The sequence below is a fragment of the Phascolarctos cinereus genome, unplaced genomic scaffold, assembly GCF_003287225.1.
Source record: "Phascolarctos cinereus isolate Bilbo 61053 unplaced genomic scaffold, phaCin_HiC Scaffold_7;HRSCAF=346, whole genome shotgun sequence".
NCBI lineage: Eukaryota > Metazoa > Chordata > Mammalia > Diprotodontia > Phascolarctidae > Phascolarctos > Phascolarctos cinereus.
The window spans coordinates 118,455,113-118,472,393 of record NW_027556180.1 but is presented as its reverse complement, the minus strand read 5'-3'; the positions used below and the strand labels follow the sequence as shown (position 1 = coordinate 118,472,393).

Below are 17,281 nucleotides of genomic sequence, written 5' to 3'. Positions count from 1 at the left end.
AAATTCTCATTTGGACCTTTCCTTTATGTGGTGTGTACGTGTGTGTGTGTGTGTGTGTGTGTGTGTGTGTGTGTGTGTGTGTCTGGGTGTGTATACATACATACATACATATATATAAAACAATACTCAACATTTTCAATTTAACAGACATTTATTGAGCACCTACTATATGAAAGTCGTCATCACCGTCAAGTCATTCTCAATTCTCCTCATAACTCTATTTCAGGAATTCAGAGAATCAGGTTTAGTATTGCTTGAACTCTCATATGAAAGTTTGTCCAATGGAAAGCCAATCTAATATGTCTCTAACCCTCTTAGAATCTTATGTTTTAAAGTTCAATAACACATAACAAAATAAGAGAACAGATTAAACACTAAAGTACAGACACAATTCTAGTTGCATAACCTTTTAAAAGACAGTTCTGTAGTCAGAGCATGGACTAATAAAAACGTATTTACATTGTAAATTTACTATTTATGACTTGTGTTTTGGAATGGGTGAATAGTGGGAGAGTGATTACAATAATGTTTTAAATTTTCTATCCCCTCCAATCCCACATTTTTCTGACTAGGTGAAAAATCCAAGAGGGTATTCTTGGTCTACAGGTGACATTCTAGACAGTGAGTTTTGCCTGAGTGAAGGCAATGAGCTTGGAGGATGTAGTAATAGGAAGGTAGGAAAATTGGCTTGCTAAATTAAGGGCCAGGAGGACTTGGGTTTTTAGTCACTGTGTAAGGGATCTTGAAATCATGGTAAGCAACATATGTGATATGTATCAAACTGACTTTTTCTCTGTTTCTAACATGACATTGCATATTTTAAATTCATGTCTTCTCCCTTCTTGAATATACTGCAACATTACTTCTGCAACATGGAGTCCTACTCTTCCTCTCAGATGCACCTCTAGCACAAAACCTTTCTTGATCTTTCTGATTGTCAGTGCCCTCCATCCTTATCTTATGTTAACTGTTTTGTGTACATACAAATAGATTAAGCAGCTGGTTGGCTTGGACCTGGGGTCAAGAAGATCTAAATTTGAATCTTGCCTCAAACACTAGCTGTGTGACCCTGGGCTAGTCACAACCTCTCTCAACTCCAGTTACCTCATCTGTAAAATGGGGATAATTATAGCACCTACCTCATAGACATGTTTATTAGCAGCAAAGGAGGTAACATATGCAAAGCATTTTTAAAGCCTAAAAGAATTGTATAAAGGCAAGTTATTTCAATAATTATTTTGTATTTATTAACTTTATGCTGCATGTATTTTTATTTATTCTTGTTTGTTCCCCCCATTAGGATATAAGTTCATGAGTAGTTTCATTCTTGATATTTGTATATTGTCGATATCCAGTGCAGTGCCTGGCACTGTATTTGTTGATTAATTTGTATAGATGAACTTGGCCCTTCCCTCTAGATTTAATTGGCTGTGAGAATAACATAATTTTGCTTGAGAACTGTTTGTACAAATGATTTATGCCCATGTAAATAGAATTTAAAAATGTTACTCTCTAACTGTGCTTTATTAAACTTGAACTTTTTTTTTTTTAAATCAACTCAAAGGAAAGTATTTTGGGGTTTTTCCAATAGCTATAAAATACTAAGATAAGAACAGTTATCCCCTAAAGGGCTGTAAAGGTGGCTGAATGAAAAAGTATGTTCATGGTTGTATATGCCTTTTCCAAAGAACTGATACGTAAAGTGGCAGTAGTTAAATTGAAGTTTAAAGTAAAAAAGTTAAATTCTAGAAATGGCAGTATAAGGTATCTCATTGAAAAGAATGTGCTTGCTTTGGACACCAAGGTTTTCAAGAATGAGAGGATTTCTTTAGTACTCACTAATAGGATATCCATATAGCTCAGGATGTTTGCTTCCCCTGTCCACCCCAGAATCATAGGATTTCATAATGGGAAGACAACTTGGGAAGAATCTATTACACTCCCTTTATTTTATAAATAAGGAAACTAATTTACATAGAGGAAAAACTCAGTAACATCAAGCTTGATGACAGAGCTGTGTCAAAAAAACAGATTTCCTGATTATCAGTTCACTGCTCTCCAGTTTCTTCAGCAACCAGTCAATAAGTACGTATTGAGCACCTACTGTATACCCCAGGCTAAGTGTTGGGGATACAGGAAAAAAAAAAGGCAAAAGACGGTCCTTCCTCTCAAAGTGCACAGTCTCATGGGCTAGACAGTATGCAAGCGACTATGTTCAAACAAACCATAAACAGGATAAATGGGAGATAATCAACAGAGAAAAGGAACTGGCACTAGGAGAGATTGGGAAGGGCTTCTTGTGGCATGGGATGGGATTTTAGCTGAAACTTGAAGGAAGCCAGGGAATCCAGGAGGTGGAGGTGAAGAGAGAGAGTGTTCCAGACTTGAGAAAATGCCCTGAGCTGAGAGATGAAATGTCCTGTTTGAGCAACAGCCAGGAGGTCAGTATCACAGGTTCCAAGTGTACATGCGGGGGATATTAAGTGGAAGAAGGATCAGAAAGGTGTGTTGGGGGTAGAGGTAGTTTATGAAGGGTTTTTACTGGCAGAGGATTTTATATTTAATCCTGGAGGTGATAGGGAGTTGGGGTGTGTGTGTGTGTGTGTGTGTGTGTGTGTGTGTGTGTGTGTGAGAGAGAGAGAGAGAGAGAGAGAGAGAGAGAGAGAGAAAGAGAGTAACCTACGCTCCATCACTTTCATAGCTGAGTGGAGGACAGACTGGAGTAAAGAGGGATTTGTGGCAGGCATACCAACCAATAGACTATTACAGTAGTCCAGGTATGAGGAAATATGGATCTGCACCACTGTGGTGGTGAAGGCAGTATCACAGGAGAGAAGGGGGGGGTGGGGTCCTTGAGAGATGTTGCAGAGGTGAAATCTACAGGTCTCGTCTACAGACTGGATATAGGTGTGGGATGGGAGGAGAGGAGAGATAGTGAGGAGTTGGGAGAATAAAGGATATTGTGCACAACCTTGTAAAGGCCTTTTCAAGAATGATAATTTGATTAATCAGGCTATCACAAGATGCTTATGCAAGATGTCATGTGACTTCAAGGAGTTGACATGGTCTGCCAAGACTACAGCAAAGAGAGGATGCTTCCAGAGCTATCACTGGGTCACAGCAAACTGGATTGATAACTCTCAGCCCCAAACTAATTTTAGTCCCAGTAAAAAAAGTGAGGGCAGGGGCAGCTAGGTGGCACAGTGGATAGAGCTATGGCCTTGGAGTCAGGAGGACTTGAGTGCAAATCTGGCCTTAGACGCTTGATGCTTACTAGCTGGGTGACCCTGGGCAAGTCACTTAACCCCGATTGCCTCACCAAAACAACCCAAAAAGAGTGAGGGCTTTATTCCAACTTATTTAAACAACTGTTGTGTATTCTTGGTTTTTGTATGTTTTTATCATTCTATGCCACCTTGAATTTTTAGGACCAGTGGGGAAATAGAATATATATTATTTATATACTATATTATATTTATATGTTGTGTGTGTGTGTGTGTATAACGTGTGTGTGTGTGTATATATATATATATATAAACGTGTGTGTGTGTGTGTATATATATATACATATATGTATATATACACATATATATGTATATATACATAAAAATATAAAATATCTAACGGTATAATTCTAGACAACAACTTCTATTTTGTCCACTGGTAAATCTATTGTTGGAAAAGAAAACAATTAGTAAATGAGCCAGGTTTGAATCTCATGTTCTCTCCCTTCCCCGTCCATGTTCCAAGGGAGGTGCCAACAAGCAGTGAAATGGCTTGAAAGCTGGCAAGAGAGAGAAGAAAGAAACATTGGATAGTATCTCAGAAAGAAAGCACAAACTAATTGTGTTGGGAATAGAGGGTTTTTAACAGGTTTTAGCCTATGGTCATGCCCTGCAACTGATGTAAGTTTTGTCCAATTGGGAATGTCATATGCAGAACAGAATATATACTCCTGGATTTCACTTGTTCTTGTGATTTGGGGGTATTTGTTCATTGCGACTGCATGGAAGAGAAGTTTGTGCTCCGTGTTGACCTGAGGAAACATTCGTTTCCGCATACTAACTCGATTCCGTTCTGTGTTCCCCTCCTTTTTTTTTTCTAGCACAAATGGACCCCCGAGGCCTCTCTCCCAGGCAAATTAAAAGTGACAGTGATGATGATGACCTGCCAAATGTGACCTTAGATAGCGTTAATGAAACTGGATCTACAGCCCTTTCCATAGCCAGAGCAGTTCAAGAGTAAGTATCATGTTCTCGGGAGGAGGTAAGAATTGTCAGTGTTCAGTGGAAAACGGCAACTACAGTCATCAGCTGACATGCAGATAGGCCGCTTTGACTTGGAGGTGGCACGTGGGCCTATAACTCTCCATTTCGGGAGAAGATTAAGTAAAAGAAAAGATGATTTTGTTTGTTTCAGTGGTGGTAAATATATGTTAGGATGGCTAAAAAAAAAATCAAAAATGATTCTCTGAGGAATATGATCTGTACATATGCTTTTTACAGGATCTCCCAGTCCCTTACCTTCAGCTCTGAAGGATTTTTTTCTTTTACAAAGTCTTCTGAATGTTATCAGTATCCTTTCAGTCTGTTTTAAGAGCTATCTCAAGCATAGTGAGTTGGACATTAAATTAAAAAGTAGGCTGTGTATGAAAGTGAATTTTTTCCAAGATCTAAGTTGGCTTAGGCTAAGGTTCATACTCACTGAGTCTTCATGACTTTTATTAGTATTGACTGCACATATCTAGAAATGAGTCCTTTGACAAGCAGTGCACATATATGTATGTATTGTTCTGAATCAAAAAGCTTTGTAATATTGTCTTCCCTGGGACAGCAGATAGCATTTGTAATTAGAGAACCTGATTTATCAGATAGCTAGGCACGTACAATTTGTAGGTCTACAGATTTGTACCATTCCTACTTCTAGTTACCTCTTTATGGCCCTTGGGTTTTTGTTCTTACTCCATAGTCATGTGACATGTGAGCAGAAAAGCTAATGTGTTCTTAAACTTCGTTAAAAGAAGAATCATTTCCAGAGCAAGAACAGTGATCATGTTTTTGTACTCTGTGTAGTCAGGCCATACATGTATTATCATGCCAATTCTGTGTGCTGCATTTTAGAAAAGACATAGGCAAAATGGAGCATTTCCAGGGGATGGTGAGCAGAATGCTGAGAAGACTGGAAAATGTACCGTATTAAGACCAGTTGGGCATTTCTGCCCACAAATATTTATTTATTTTTAGAATTCATTTTTTAAAAATTGTGAGTTCTGAACTGTCTCCCTCATTACCCCTCCCCCACCCAGTAAGAAGGCAAGAAATGTGATACTGATTATACATGTGAAATCTTACAAAACATATTTCTATATCTGTCATGTTGCAAAAAAAAGAAAAAAAGTAAGAATAATAAACACATTTTTTAAAGTTATGCTTCACTCTGCATTCAGACTCCGTCAGTTCTTTCTCCAGAGGTGGATAGCATTTTTCGCCTTTGGAGTAGGCATGGATAATTGTATTGATCAGAATAGTTGATCATCATACAATATTACTATAATTGTGTAGGTTCTCCTGGTTCTGCTCATTTCACTTTGTATCAGTTCATATAAGTCTTTCCACGTTTTTCTGTAAGCATCCTGCTCTTCATTTTTATAGCACAATAATATTCCGTCACAATCATAAACGACAGCTTGTTCAGATATTCCCAAATGGATGTGCATCCCCTTAATTTCTAATTCTTTGCCACCACTAAAAGAGCTGCTATAACTATTTCTGTACATATAGGTCCTTTTCCTTTTTCTTTGATCTCTTTGTAATATAGACCTAGTAGTGGTGGTATTTCTGGGTGATAGGGTATGCAGTTTTATAGCCCTTTGGGCATAGTTCCAAATTGCTCTCCAAAATGATAGAGTCCACAACTCTACTAAGAGTGCATCAATGCCCCAATTTTCCCACAACCCCTTCAACATTTGTCATTTTCCTCTTCTGTCATATTAGCCAATCTAATAGGTGTGAGGTGGTACCTCAGAGCTGTTTTAATTTGTATTTCTCTAATCAATGGTGATTTAGAGCATTTTTTCATATGACTATAGATAGCTTTGATTTCTTTTACTGAAAATTGCCTGTTCATATCCTTTGACCATTTATCCATTGAAGAGTGACTCATATTATAAATTTGATTGTCTTCTATATATTTGAGAAATGAGGCATTCATCAAAGAAATTTGATGTAAAAAATTTTTTCCACAGTTTCCTACTTTCCTTTCTATCTTGTCTGCATTGTCTTTGTTAGTGCAAAAACTTTTGAATTTAATGTAATCAGAATTATCTATTTTACTTCCCATTATCCTCTCTTATTTGGTCATAAATTCTTCCCTTAACCATAGGCCTGACAGGTAAAACTTTCCATGCTTCTCTAATTTGCTTATGATATCACCCTATATATCTAAATCATGTATCCATTTTGACTTTATCTTGGTATATAGTGTGAGATGTTGATCTATACCTAGTTTCTGCCAAACTGCTTTCTAGTTTTCCCAGCAATTTTTGTCAAATAGTGAAGAATTGGATATTTTTAGAAAGCCCTTAGGGCACAGTAATTAAAATATAGTGCCTAAGGGACTATAACATGGAAAATGAATTTGAATTCCTCATCTTGGGCACAGAGAGCAATGAATGGAAATTACAAGGAGGCAGATTTCAGATCAGTAGGAGGAAAAACTTCCTTCCAGTTGAAGTTGTGCAGAAATGCAGTAGATTATCTCAGGAAGTAAAGTCTAAATGATAGTGTAATTATGTTAAATACTGTTAGTGATTCATTGGAATACAAATCATACAGCTTCAGCTATTAGCCTTCCTTTATTAAGGGGCCTTGTGGCATAGCAGATAAAGAGTAAGTCTCTAAAAAGCCCTAGGTTCAAGTCCAGCCTCTAACAAGGACAACTTGGGCGGGTCACTTAACTTCACAATGCTCCAAGCAACTCTCTAAAACTATAAATTGCAGAAAAGGTATTGATAATGTACTGGTAGATGACGTTTTCTCACTAGGAATACCAATACCAAGGAAATCACATCTCTGATTAAAAGAAAAAATGGTATGGTTCAGGGGTAAGAAACCTGCACAAAGTGAAAAGTCCTGGGTGTTAATCCTGGCTCAGCCATTAACTCCCATTGTGACTTTAGGGAAGTCACATCACCTCTCTTCTACCTTGTTTTTACCTGTAAAATTAGGTGGCTACACTAGAAGACTAAGATTCCTCTGGCTCTAAAACTGGGGATCCTATGAATTTTGTGGCTATGATTACCAAAATCTAAATTATCAAAGCGATCCCTTGTCCTCACCTGTTGTCAGTTTGTAGAATACATTGTGTTGAGTTCCTTTCAGAGCAATCTCTTGTAAAAATCCGATGCAGTCTGATCACTGTAAAATAGTGCATTGAAGAATGAAAGGATTGGTTAGTCTCCAAATGTGTTATTTGTAAGGCACCATGTTAATAAATACCTGAGCAAAAAGAATGGGGAAGTTGCCAGCCTGGTCTGTATCTGTGTTCCCACATATGTCATCTTTTCCATTGCCATAACACGGTTTCACAGCAACAAAAATTGTGTATGTATGTGTATGTGTGCATGCACACACAAGCACGTGTACACATGCTTGTGCCTTGGGGAAATGCCTGATTCATTATTCATAGAACTGTTTTCATTAAGCTATTAGGAAAGTGTATACCAGTCTGTCACCTGGGAAGCCCTGCAGCTAGATGTAACATAAAGAGTTAATTAGTCATTAGTCAAGAAAGAAAGGAAGGGGCAGCTAGGTGACACAGTGGATAGAGCACCGGCCCTGAAGTCAGGAGTACCTGAGTTCAAATCCGGCCTCAAACCAAACACTTGATACTTACTAGCTGTGTGACCCTGGGCAAGTCACTTAACCCCAATTGCCAGAAAGAAAGAAAGAAAGAAAGAAAGAAAGAAAGAAAGAAAGAAAGAAAGAAAGAAAGAAAGAAAGAAAGAAAAGAAAGAAAGAAAGAAAGAAAGAAGGAAAGAAGGAAGGAAGGAAGGAAGAAGAAGAAGAAGGAAGGAAGAAAGGAAGGAAGGAAGGAAGGAAGGAGATGGTGGTAATCACTGAAAAGTGCTGAGATGGTTCTAGGTGATTTTTTTTTTGAAAGTATTATTTGACCAAGAGAATTGAAATTTAGGTATCTTGGAAAATACGGCTGTGCCATGTCAGGGAAACCCTTTCTTATAAATCATTTGAATCAGGGCAACTACTTCACTTATGTTAAGTTAAATTTAGGATCATAGAATTTCATCTTTCCTCATAGTCGCTCAGAATTGTTCTCTTGCTGTACCACCATGTTAATCTTGCGTATCTGTTCTTCCTCTTCATTTTGCTTGTTTCAGACCGTCTGAAGGGAATAAAACACTCAGAGTCAATTAACAGCTTTTAAAACAGAACCTTTTTATTGATTTTAGTACAAGGAAGTGAAAATAAAATCAACCAAATTGCCTTCTAACTCTATATGATTGAAAAGTTTTCAGGAAAAATTGTGTTTGGCACAATGTGTTTCTGGTTTTCTTTAAAAATGAGTAAGGTAGTTGTTGAATCCAAACCATAATTGAATTTTCCCTCAATTGAAATGGATGTTTTTCTTACTGCTGTTTTCTAAGAGTGACTGTAATCATGATATGAAAAGCATAACACAGTGAAATACAGCCATATCATGTTAACATATCTTTTTATCAGTTAATTTGGGAATGTTGTGCTCTTGTCTCTAATCTCCAGGTTTATTCTACCCAGAAGGGCTAGAAATAGTAGGAAGGTACTGTGGAGAAATCTCAGTTCACTAACAGCAAAGTGACCTCATCAAACCTCATATGAAATCATTTTCACCTCCCTTATATATTTTTTATTCCTTCACCCAAGAAAGTGAAATCTCAGATTGCAAGGTGCAACAGGTTATTATCCTGTTTGGTTATCGACAGGAAGCCAATATGAATAGTGTTTTCTTGATGTTATCTCTAGAAAGTAGATTTAGTGTTATGGTAAGGGTTAAAAAATAATAGGCAGGTATGGGTATTGGCATTCTTGCTAAATGAATGTCATTAACCATCTTGCCTATGGAGAGACAAACACCTGATATGTTTCTGTTCATGCTGGCAGTGCTCAATAAATGATGTTGGCTCAGTGACTGACAGATGGAGATGGAGCCCTAACAGCTGGAGTTGGCTCTGCCAGCCACCAGTAATGCCTCTCAGCAGCGTTTCAGAGCTTGGAATAACGTGGTACATTTTCAGAATCTCGGCCTCTCCTAACATTTTACAAGCAAGGTGAGGGCTGAAGTGCTACCCCCCCCCCAATCTCATATTGTAATAGATGAGACAGATCTCTTCTATGGGTTTGGGGGGCTGGTGGTAGGCAGTGTGCTTGCACATGCACACCCCCATTGTAAAGTCAGAAAGCCTGCTTTCAAGCCCTGCTACAGATCAAGCATCTGTATTCTGTCCAGCTCAATTTGACAAACATTTTGAAAGCACCTCCCAGTTCCATTTGTGTAAATAGAGAATTTGTCTAAACACATGGAAAAGAGATTTACAGATAAAAGACTTCATCAAGGATATAAATATTCAGATGAAATAAGTCCCGAAAGTATATCAGATCCTCTCATTTTACAAGCTTTTTTAAAAAAGTGTCTACATATAAGGTGTTATGGGAGAGAAGGGGAGGCAGGAGAGAACTAAGAATAATATAAAGTAGAAGATGATGAGCTCGGGGAATGTCTTAAAAAGGAGAGGACGGTTTCAGGGAAGGCTTCCCTAAGGAAAAAGGAAGGATGGAGCTGGCTAGTAGCACGAGAGCCAGGATAGTAGCATTTGACAGCTATGACTTCTCTGTAACCTGAGAGCAAGTACGCTTTATCTGCTTACCAATCATCTGTCTGCCTGTTTCTGTCCTTCGGTAGAATGCTCCAAGATATTTATATGATATCACCATCAAATAGGGCAAATGATATAGTTCTCTTGCATTGTGCCAAAGGTTAGAATGCAAAACCAAAAATTCATGTTCCTTTATGCAGAGTGCCCGCAGAACTGGTCTCAGAGTCAGGAAGTCCTGGGTTCCCATCATACCTCTGACACACACCTGCTTTGTGACCCAGGGCAAGTTACTTAACTCTTCTGTTCCTCAGGTCATAGAACAAGTGGCTGTCTGCATTGGTAGAGGGAATCCCTTCATCAGCAGAGCAATGAAATCAAAGGTCTATACTTCCCCCAACTTGCCCTCAAACCCTATAATGTTATAATAATTATTTTTAAGAGAATCTATTCCCTAAATCAAACGTAAGAAAACAAGAGGAAAATATAGTCTCTCTGCCACTTCCTATATGGCCTTGTCCAAATCACTTCATTTTTCTGAGGCTCAGTTTCTTAGCTGTACTATTAATAAAAGACTATTTTCAGTGGCTTTCTTGTGTAATTGTTTGAAGAATCAAATCAATTTGTAACGTCAAAATACTTTATAAAGTGATATAAACTATACTCATCTAGGAGTTTTATACAAGGCACGATTGTTTATCAATTGGAATTCCAAGTTTAATTTTTTTTAATGGTATCGTTTTGTGAACCAGTCAAGCAAATAATTGCACTGGCTAAAATTAGTGTAAATATATAAAGCAGCTTATTTTAAGATTTACTTTAATTTCAGTTATTTTCATTGACCAGGCTTTAGAAAGCTTTTTTTTGGACCTAGAAAGGGCATGTCTCCTAAGTAATATTTGTAATTTTTCTAAAATTGTCTGCTCTAGGGGAAAAAATATTACTGGAATCAGTAGTATGATTATTTTTGTCAGCAGGAATACCATGTATCTGCAAAAGTTTTTGTATCACTTTTCTTCCAATCACTTTCCCATATGGGTAGTAGAAAGAGAACTGACTTTGAATCCTGGTGCCAACACTTAACTTATGTGTAAGTTACTGTGTATAACCCACAAATGCCATGGGTTTTTTTATAGCAATTCACTGCCTATGCGTCTCTGATGCCTACTTGTAGGTTGTCTATATAATGAAGGGTGGTGGGGAAGGGAATAAGTGTTTATACAGCTCCTTCTATTTGCTAAGCACTTTACAAATATTACCTCGTTTGCTCCTTACAACAACCCCACAAGGTTGGTGCTGTTATTATCCCCATTTTACAGCTAAGGAAATTGTGGCAAATAGAGGTTAAGTGACTTGCCCAGGGTCATGGAGTTAATAGGTACCCAAGTTTAGATATGAACTTATTTTCCTGACTCCTGGCCTACTGCATCACCTCGCTACCTCTAAGACTAAATAACCTATAATTGACTTTATTTTGCTTGCCGATCTGAGTGAATTGAATTGCTTTTTGGTATAAAATGAATGTTTTGGAACCACTCTGATAATTCAGAGCTGAAATTCTTACTTTCTGGTGATCATGTGGACAAAGGTAAATAAACATTAAATTTGTTTCCAAAAAGAAGTTATTCATCATCATAGGATTGCTAAATTAAAACAGAGAGAATGTACATATGATACTTGTGGTGAGTGCTGTGTGTAATTCTCTGTGGTTTTTTAGATGACATATAAAGACATTTTAGACAAGTTGAAATTATTCAAAACACATGACTCCAAATTTTTAAATACTGTAGTATTCTAATTTAGTTAAATATACGGGCTGCAATTGGCCACAAGTCTCAAAAATTATTAGTATCTAATTGAAGGATAAACCGTTTCCACATGTGAAATTTTTTTTCTCTTTTCAGACTGTATGCCTTTAGCTATAATTACTTTGTATATTTATCTCATTTATCTCATTGCTCATATCAGCATTTATTCTTAATAGATATATCCCCAATATCTCTGTAGCTCATGCATTTGTGATATATGGATGATATAGATACTGTGTGATAATGTAAACCTATTAATATGTTTTACTGCAAGTTCTCCTAGTCATTCATCACAGTTTCATTTATTAGTGCCGTCAGTGAGATTACCCATGATCAGAGATCTGTGCTAGCTTTGAAATTAACCCAATTCACTAGTACATGGCCTCCTCTATTATCAATCAAATGGCAGAGACACTCTTCTTGTCAACCATAAAATATAACCATTGTACCATTACTTACCTGTGCTTTATATTATCTTTCTGCTTTCTTAAATCTCATTTAAATGTATGTGCCCACATTCATCAAATGAAAGTCAAAAATGTAAGGCATTATCTGCATAGATTAAATAGAGATTCCTTTTCCTAGTATTTGAAGTCCTCCATAGTCTGCCTCCAATCTACCCGTATAGCCTTATTTCCCAGAATTCTTCTCCATATGTTTATTGTGATAGTCAGACTGGACTCTGAGCTGTTCCAGAACTCAGCATTCCATCTCATGAATGCATTTACAAAGCCTTTTCCCCATGCAAGAAATGCACCTTATCCTTGTCTCTGACTTGGATCTTTTATTTTACTTCTTGGTTTTGTGTTGTCCCTAGTTAAAGCTGTCCACCTCTGCAGATTACCTTGTTGGACTTGGAGTAAAGATCTGGGTTCAGATGCTGTCTCTGAAACCTCCTAGCTGAGTGACCAGGGACAAGTGACCTAATTTCTCTAAGCCTCAGCTTCCTCATCTGTAAAGTGGGGATAGTAGTTCATATTGTACTCGACATAGATTGTTATAAGATGAGAGAATTAATTCCAGGTGCTTTTGCAAATGTCAAAATGCTGTATAAATGTCAGGTGTTGTTACTTATCTGTAATATTATACATGTTGCGTGTCCTCAGTACAATGTAAACTTCTTCAGGATTGAGACTCTAATTTTTCTCTTGTACTTCCAGTTTCTAGCACAGTGTCTTGCAGGTAGTAATCACTAAATAAATGCTTGAATTGAATTGAATGGAGAACATTAGAAATAAATACAATGTAGCTCATACACAATGAAATCATAGACATTTGAGGGTCAGAGTCAGTGTTGCATATTGGAAGGACTATTAGATTTGGAGGAGGACTGAGATTTTAATTCTGCTTATGCCACATTTGACTATATGAATCATTCAAACTCTCTTAGTTTTAATGTCTTCATCTGTAAAATGGAGACAACCTGTAACATGGTAGATGGATAGGTTACTGGACTTGGAACCACCAAAATAGAGCTCTTACCCTTATTAGCTGTGTGAGCCAAGACAAGTCACTTAACATCTCTGTGCTTTATTTTCTTCCTCTGTAAAATGAGTGGGTTAGAGTCAGTGACCTCTGAGGTTTCTTCTGGCTCTGAATGTATGAGTCTATGGCATACCTAGATAGATCGCAGTGCGCATCAGATGATATAACTCATGCTGAGCATTGTGTAAGCCGTAAAGAGCTATACAGGGCGTCCCAAAAGTCTTAGTCCAGGTTGAAGCTTTAATTGCTTAAAATTTAACTAGGACTTTTGAGATACCCTATATAAATAGATCTCATTCCCCTAAAAAGGGGGGGAAAAAACCCTGATCAATCTACATAATAGAAAAGACAGTTATTATTTCTTTGTTTACAAGAAGTAAACAAATAATTATCATATAAATAAAAATTCCAAGTAAAATTATCATATTTTCCTGACTGTTGGGGGCAGGGTGGTTAACATAAATCAGTCAAGTAACATGGCTAGTTAAAATATAAATTTTTCTTTGAAAAGTTGTACTCTTTCTTATTCTATGGAATATTATTTCTTATTCTTGGACATATTTAAGCCTTGCTTCAGAATTATAGCTTTAGCAATTATAGAAGTTAGTATTTAAGAGAAAAAGTTTCTTGTTTGTGGAAGAAGTTAAATTGAACTAATTGTTTCAAGTCTGTCCTATGATATTCTCTAAATATTTACCTTTTTAAAAATAAATGTAGACATACATTTTCTAGAAGGTTCTGGAGGTTTTTATGAACTCCTCTCCCTAGACTCACTAAATTCATTTAGCATACTGTTTAATGGTTATATGAAAAAAAAATCAATAGTAAGAGGTATGGTAATCACATTTATTGAGCTCTTGATTTCTAAGTTTTACCATGTAAACTCCTCTCCAGGGCCTATACTCTCACAAATGTTTGTTTTCTTTTGCCGAGAATAGGGGAAAATGGAGCTGAAAAAAAGATTCATTTCAGCTGAACAAGCAAAGTAATGCACAAATATGGTGAAACATGGTTATGTTTAGCTTGTAAACTCAAATTAGCATTGATTGCCTTCTAGTAAACAATATGGCCAAGTGAAACGATGCTTTTCCCCCATTTTTATTCCTATTTTTCAGTCATTGTATTTATCATTTATTCATTCCTTGTTTGAACAGACATTTAAGTGCCCAATAAAGCGGAACACTCTTCCTTCAAGTTTAATCAGGCACCATATACTCCCTTCATGAAGCATACAGTCTAACATGACCTGCAAAGTAGGTGCAAGCATGATGATATTATTCAGACAGTTGAGGCAAAAAAAAAAATGTTTAGCTATATACTTCAAGTAGCACTTTTGTCTTTAATTATAATATATAATTCAGTTGTAATTGTATATAATTTGCTCAGTTCTTCACCTCGATTTTACATATGTATGGACAGTCATAATGATATAAGAAATATTTTCGTATCACTGAAATATAGTAGATACATATATCTTCCATTATGGGAAGAAGGCCAAGAAAAGAATATGCCGTATATCTTAGTTATTACAATAATAAGTGAATATGAAAAGGATAGATGCCGTTAGAATTAAGCTGCTTGTGTGTAAGGATTGTTTCATTGTTTGACCTTCTATCCTCAGAGACTATCAAATATCTGGCGTGTACTAGGGACTTGATAAATGTGTGTTGATTGATTGATACAAGAAATACATTTAATTCTCTGGTAGATTCTTTGGAAAAAAAAGGAGTCAGAACAATATATCAATCTTACCACCTTTTTTTCCCATCATGTTGTATATATTTTATATTTAGTGAGATTCTTATATGTCATCTATCAAATTTATTTGTTGGTGGTCCAAAAGGACTTCGTGAAAGCTTTAAGAAGAGTCCCATAGAGCACGTATCTGAGTATAGTTTCAGCACTTGGCGAAGCTGGTATAATCAAGAAAATTCATTTAGAAGAGAAATGGGTAGAAGTTTAGGGGTTTTCACCAAAGGACATCTTCATTTTCATTTTTGGATTAGACAGCCTACATTGTGGATTTAAAGTATTCATTCATTTTTCATCCCAATGGGCTTTTAAAACTTTAGTAGTCTGACTTGGTGTGTAGTTTATTTAACAAGTGAAACCAAACACTTCAAGTCAGAAAGCCAAGAGCAGTTTTAAAAATGTAAGAACATAGAAACCAATAGCTATAGTCTCAGATAAAAAAAAAGCCAATCCATCAATATAGCTATTAAATTCAGATGTAATCCCTTTACATCCTTAAATTTATCTAAATATTTGTAGTTAGATTACTTAGATTTTTATCTCTCAAATTTCCAATTTAACAGCATTGATAAGGGACTGGGTAGGACTTGAATCTTACCGCTTTGATATCTTGGAAAAGTCAACATTACAAAGGTACACTAAAAGTAGTTGCATTAAAAATGATCAGATGTGAACTTAAGCAATGAATCATTTGTGTATTCAAATACATTAGGTTGAACCTAAAGAAAAAACAATTAAAGGTATCCTTCCTCTACTTTTATTTCCAATTTTGTTTAGTTTTCTTCTCACGTTGTTTATGAGGACTGTCTTCCTTTATAACTCCAAGAGGCAACTAAAGTTATGCATTCTGCTGGGTTAATTGGGGTTGGGTAGACCCTCACAGGAAATGTAGATTACATACAACTTATCTTTTATATTAATGTCAGCATTCAAATCCATCTAGTCATCAAAAATATACTATTTTATTTATGCAGTGTTGCTGTGAACTGTAATAAATCTGATATTCCTTTTTATTATTATGGATCAAACACTAAATGATGTGAAATTTAGTTTGCATTGATTTTTTTTTTGCCCACTTTAAATGTTACTTCCTTTAGTGGAAAGTTTAATATGGCAGAGAGTTGTGACTTTTTACCAAACCAAGTTGAACAGTGCAGTGTCACTGCCTGAGATTAAAGAGTTTTTATGGTTCTTATGTTTGTAGATATTTGTAGATATGCATTTTACATTTAATTGGCACTTCTGTGAGGATTGGATAGGATACAAAAGACATGGAAGACATTGCCAATGTTCTCCTGGAGCTGATAATATAATTGAGAGACAAACTCACTCGTGGGAACACACAACTGTGAGTGTGAGCATGTGTGCACACAAAACAGTTGAGTAGCAAAAAAGACAGCATGTAATTAAGTGCTGAGGTGAGGGATGCAGAAAAATGTCTGGGAGCTCAGAGAAGATTGATTCTGGATTTCAGAGGGCAGCAAAGGCCTCAGGTCACAGGTAAGAATTGATCTGGACCAGGAAGAATGATTTGGATCTATATAGAAAGCAATGGTAGTCAGTTCTAGGTGGCAAAGGTGCAGCTTGAACAAAGTCTCAGAGTTAGGAACAAGACTGTGATATTGAGGAGGAGGTATAATCAGCTTGCCAGCATCCACATCTGGTACCAACCAGCTGTTTCAGACTGTCTCTGCATTCCTCTAGGAAAAAACTGCTGCCTGCTCACCCCACCTCCTCCCAGTTGCAAACTTTCCTCATCTCTGTGTATTTCCTCATGTCCTTCAATCTTGCTGCAGTCTCCCCTTTGCCCATCACAGAAGCCCAGAGTTAAAAGGTCATCTAACTTGGCCCTCTACTTCAAATGAGATAATATTTGTAAACCAAAATGAGAAATGAAAGTTCAAACGAGAGAGTAGTTGTGCAATTCCTGACACATCATAGACACTATATAAATACTTACTGCCTTTCCCCTTCCCTTCTCTTCCTGTTAAAATCCAACTTATTTTTCAAGTCTCTATTCAAATAGCATCTTCTCTAGAAAGCCTTCCTTTGCTATGCTATCCTGAAATGACCTCTCCTTCCTGTGAAGTTATTTGTGCATTTATCATTCGAATAATTCATTGGATAATTCATCTTACCGTTATTTCTCTTGTGTATCTTCTCTTCCTATTGTTACCTTGTTGCTTTCTGACCATATCCACCCCACCAGAAACTAAGACTGTACTCCTGCTTGCCCAGGCTCTGATAGGTGAGGGGTTTTTTGCCTGAGAACCGTGCAAATGGGCCTTTTTCCTAGCATGGCCCTATTCTCTACCATATGTACTCTATTCAAAATGAGGACTCCACTCCTGGATGCTCCCACCCTGATTTT

At 36.8% G+C, this 17,281-nt stretch overlaps 1 protein-coding gene across 5 annotated transcripts in view; it reads left to right on the top strand.

Moving 5' to 3' along the window:
- Positions 1–17,281, top strand: part of KLF12 (KLF transcription factor 12) — a 576,265-nt gene that overhangs the window by 434,621 nt on the left and 124,363 nt on the right. For all 5 annotated transcript variants that reach the window (XM_078147175.1, XM_078147174.1, XM_078147177.1 and 2 more), the window contains one exon: positions 4,106–4,241. In XM_078147175.1, the coding sequence (XP_078003301.1) occupies positions 4,106–4,241 (136 nt within the window). The remainder of the gene's footprint in view (positions 1–4,105; positions 4,242–17,281) is intronic.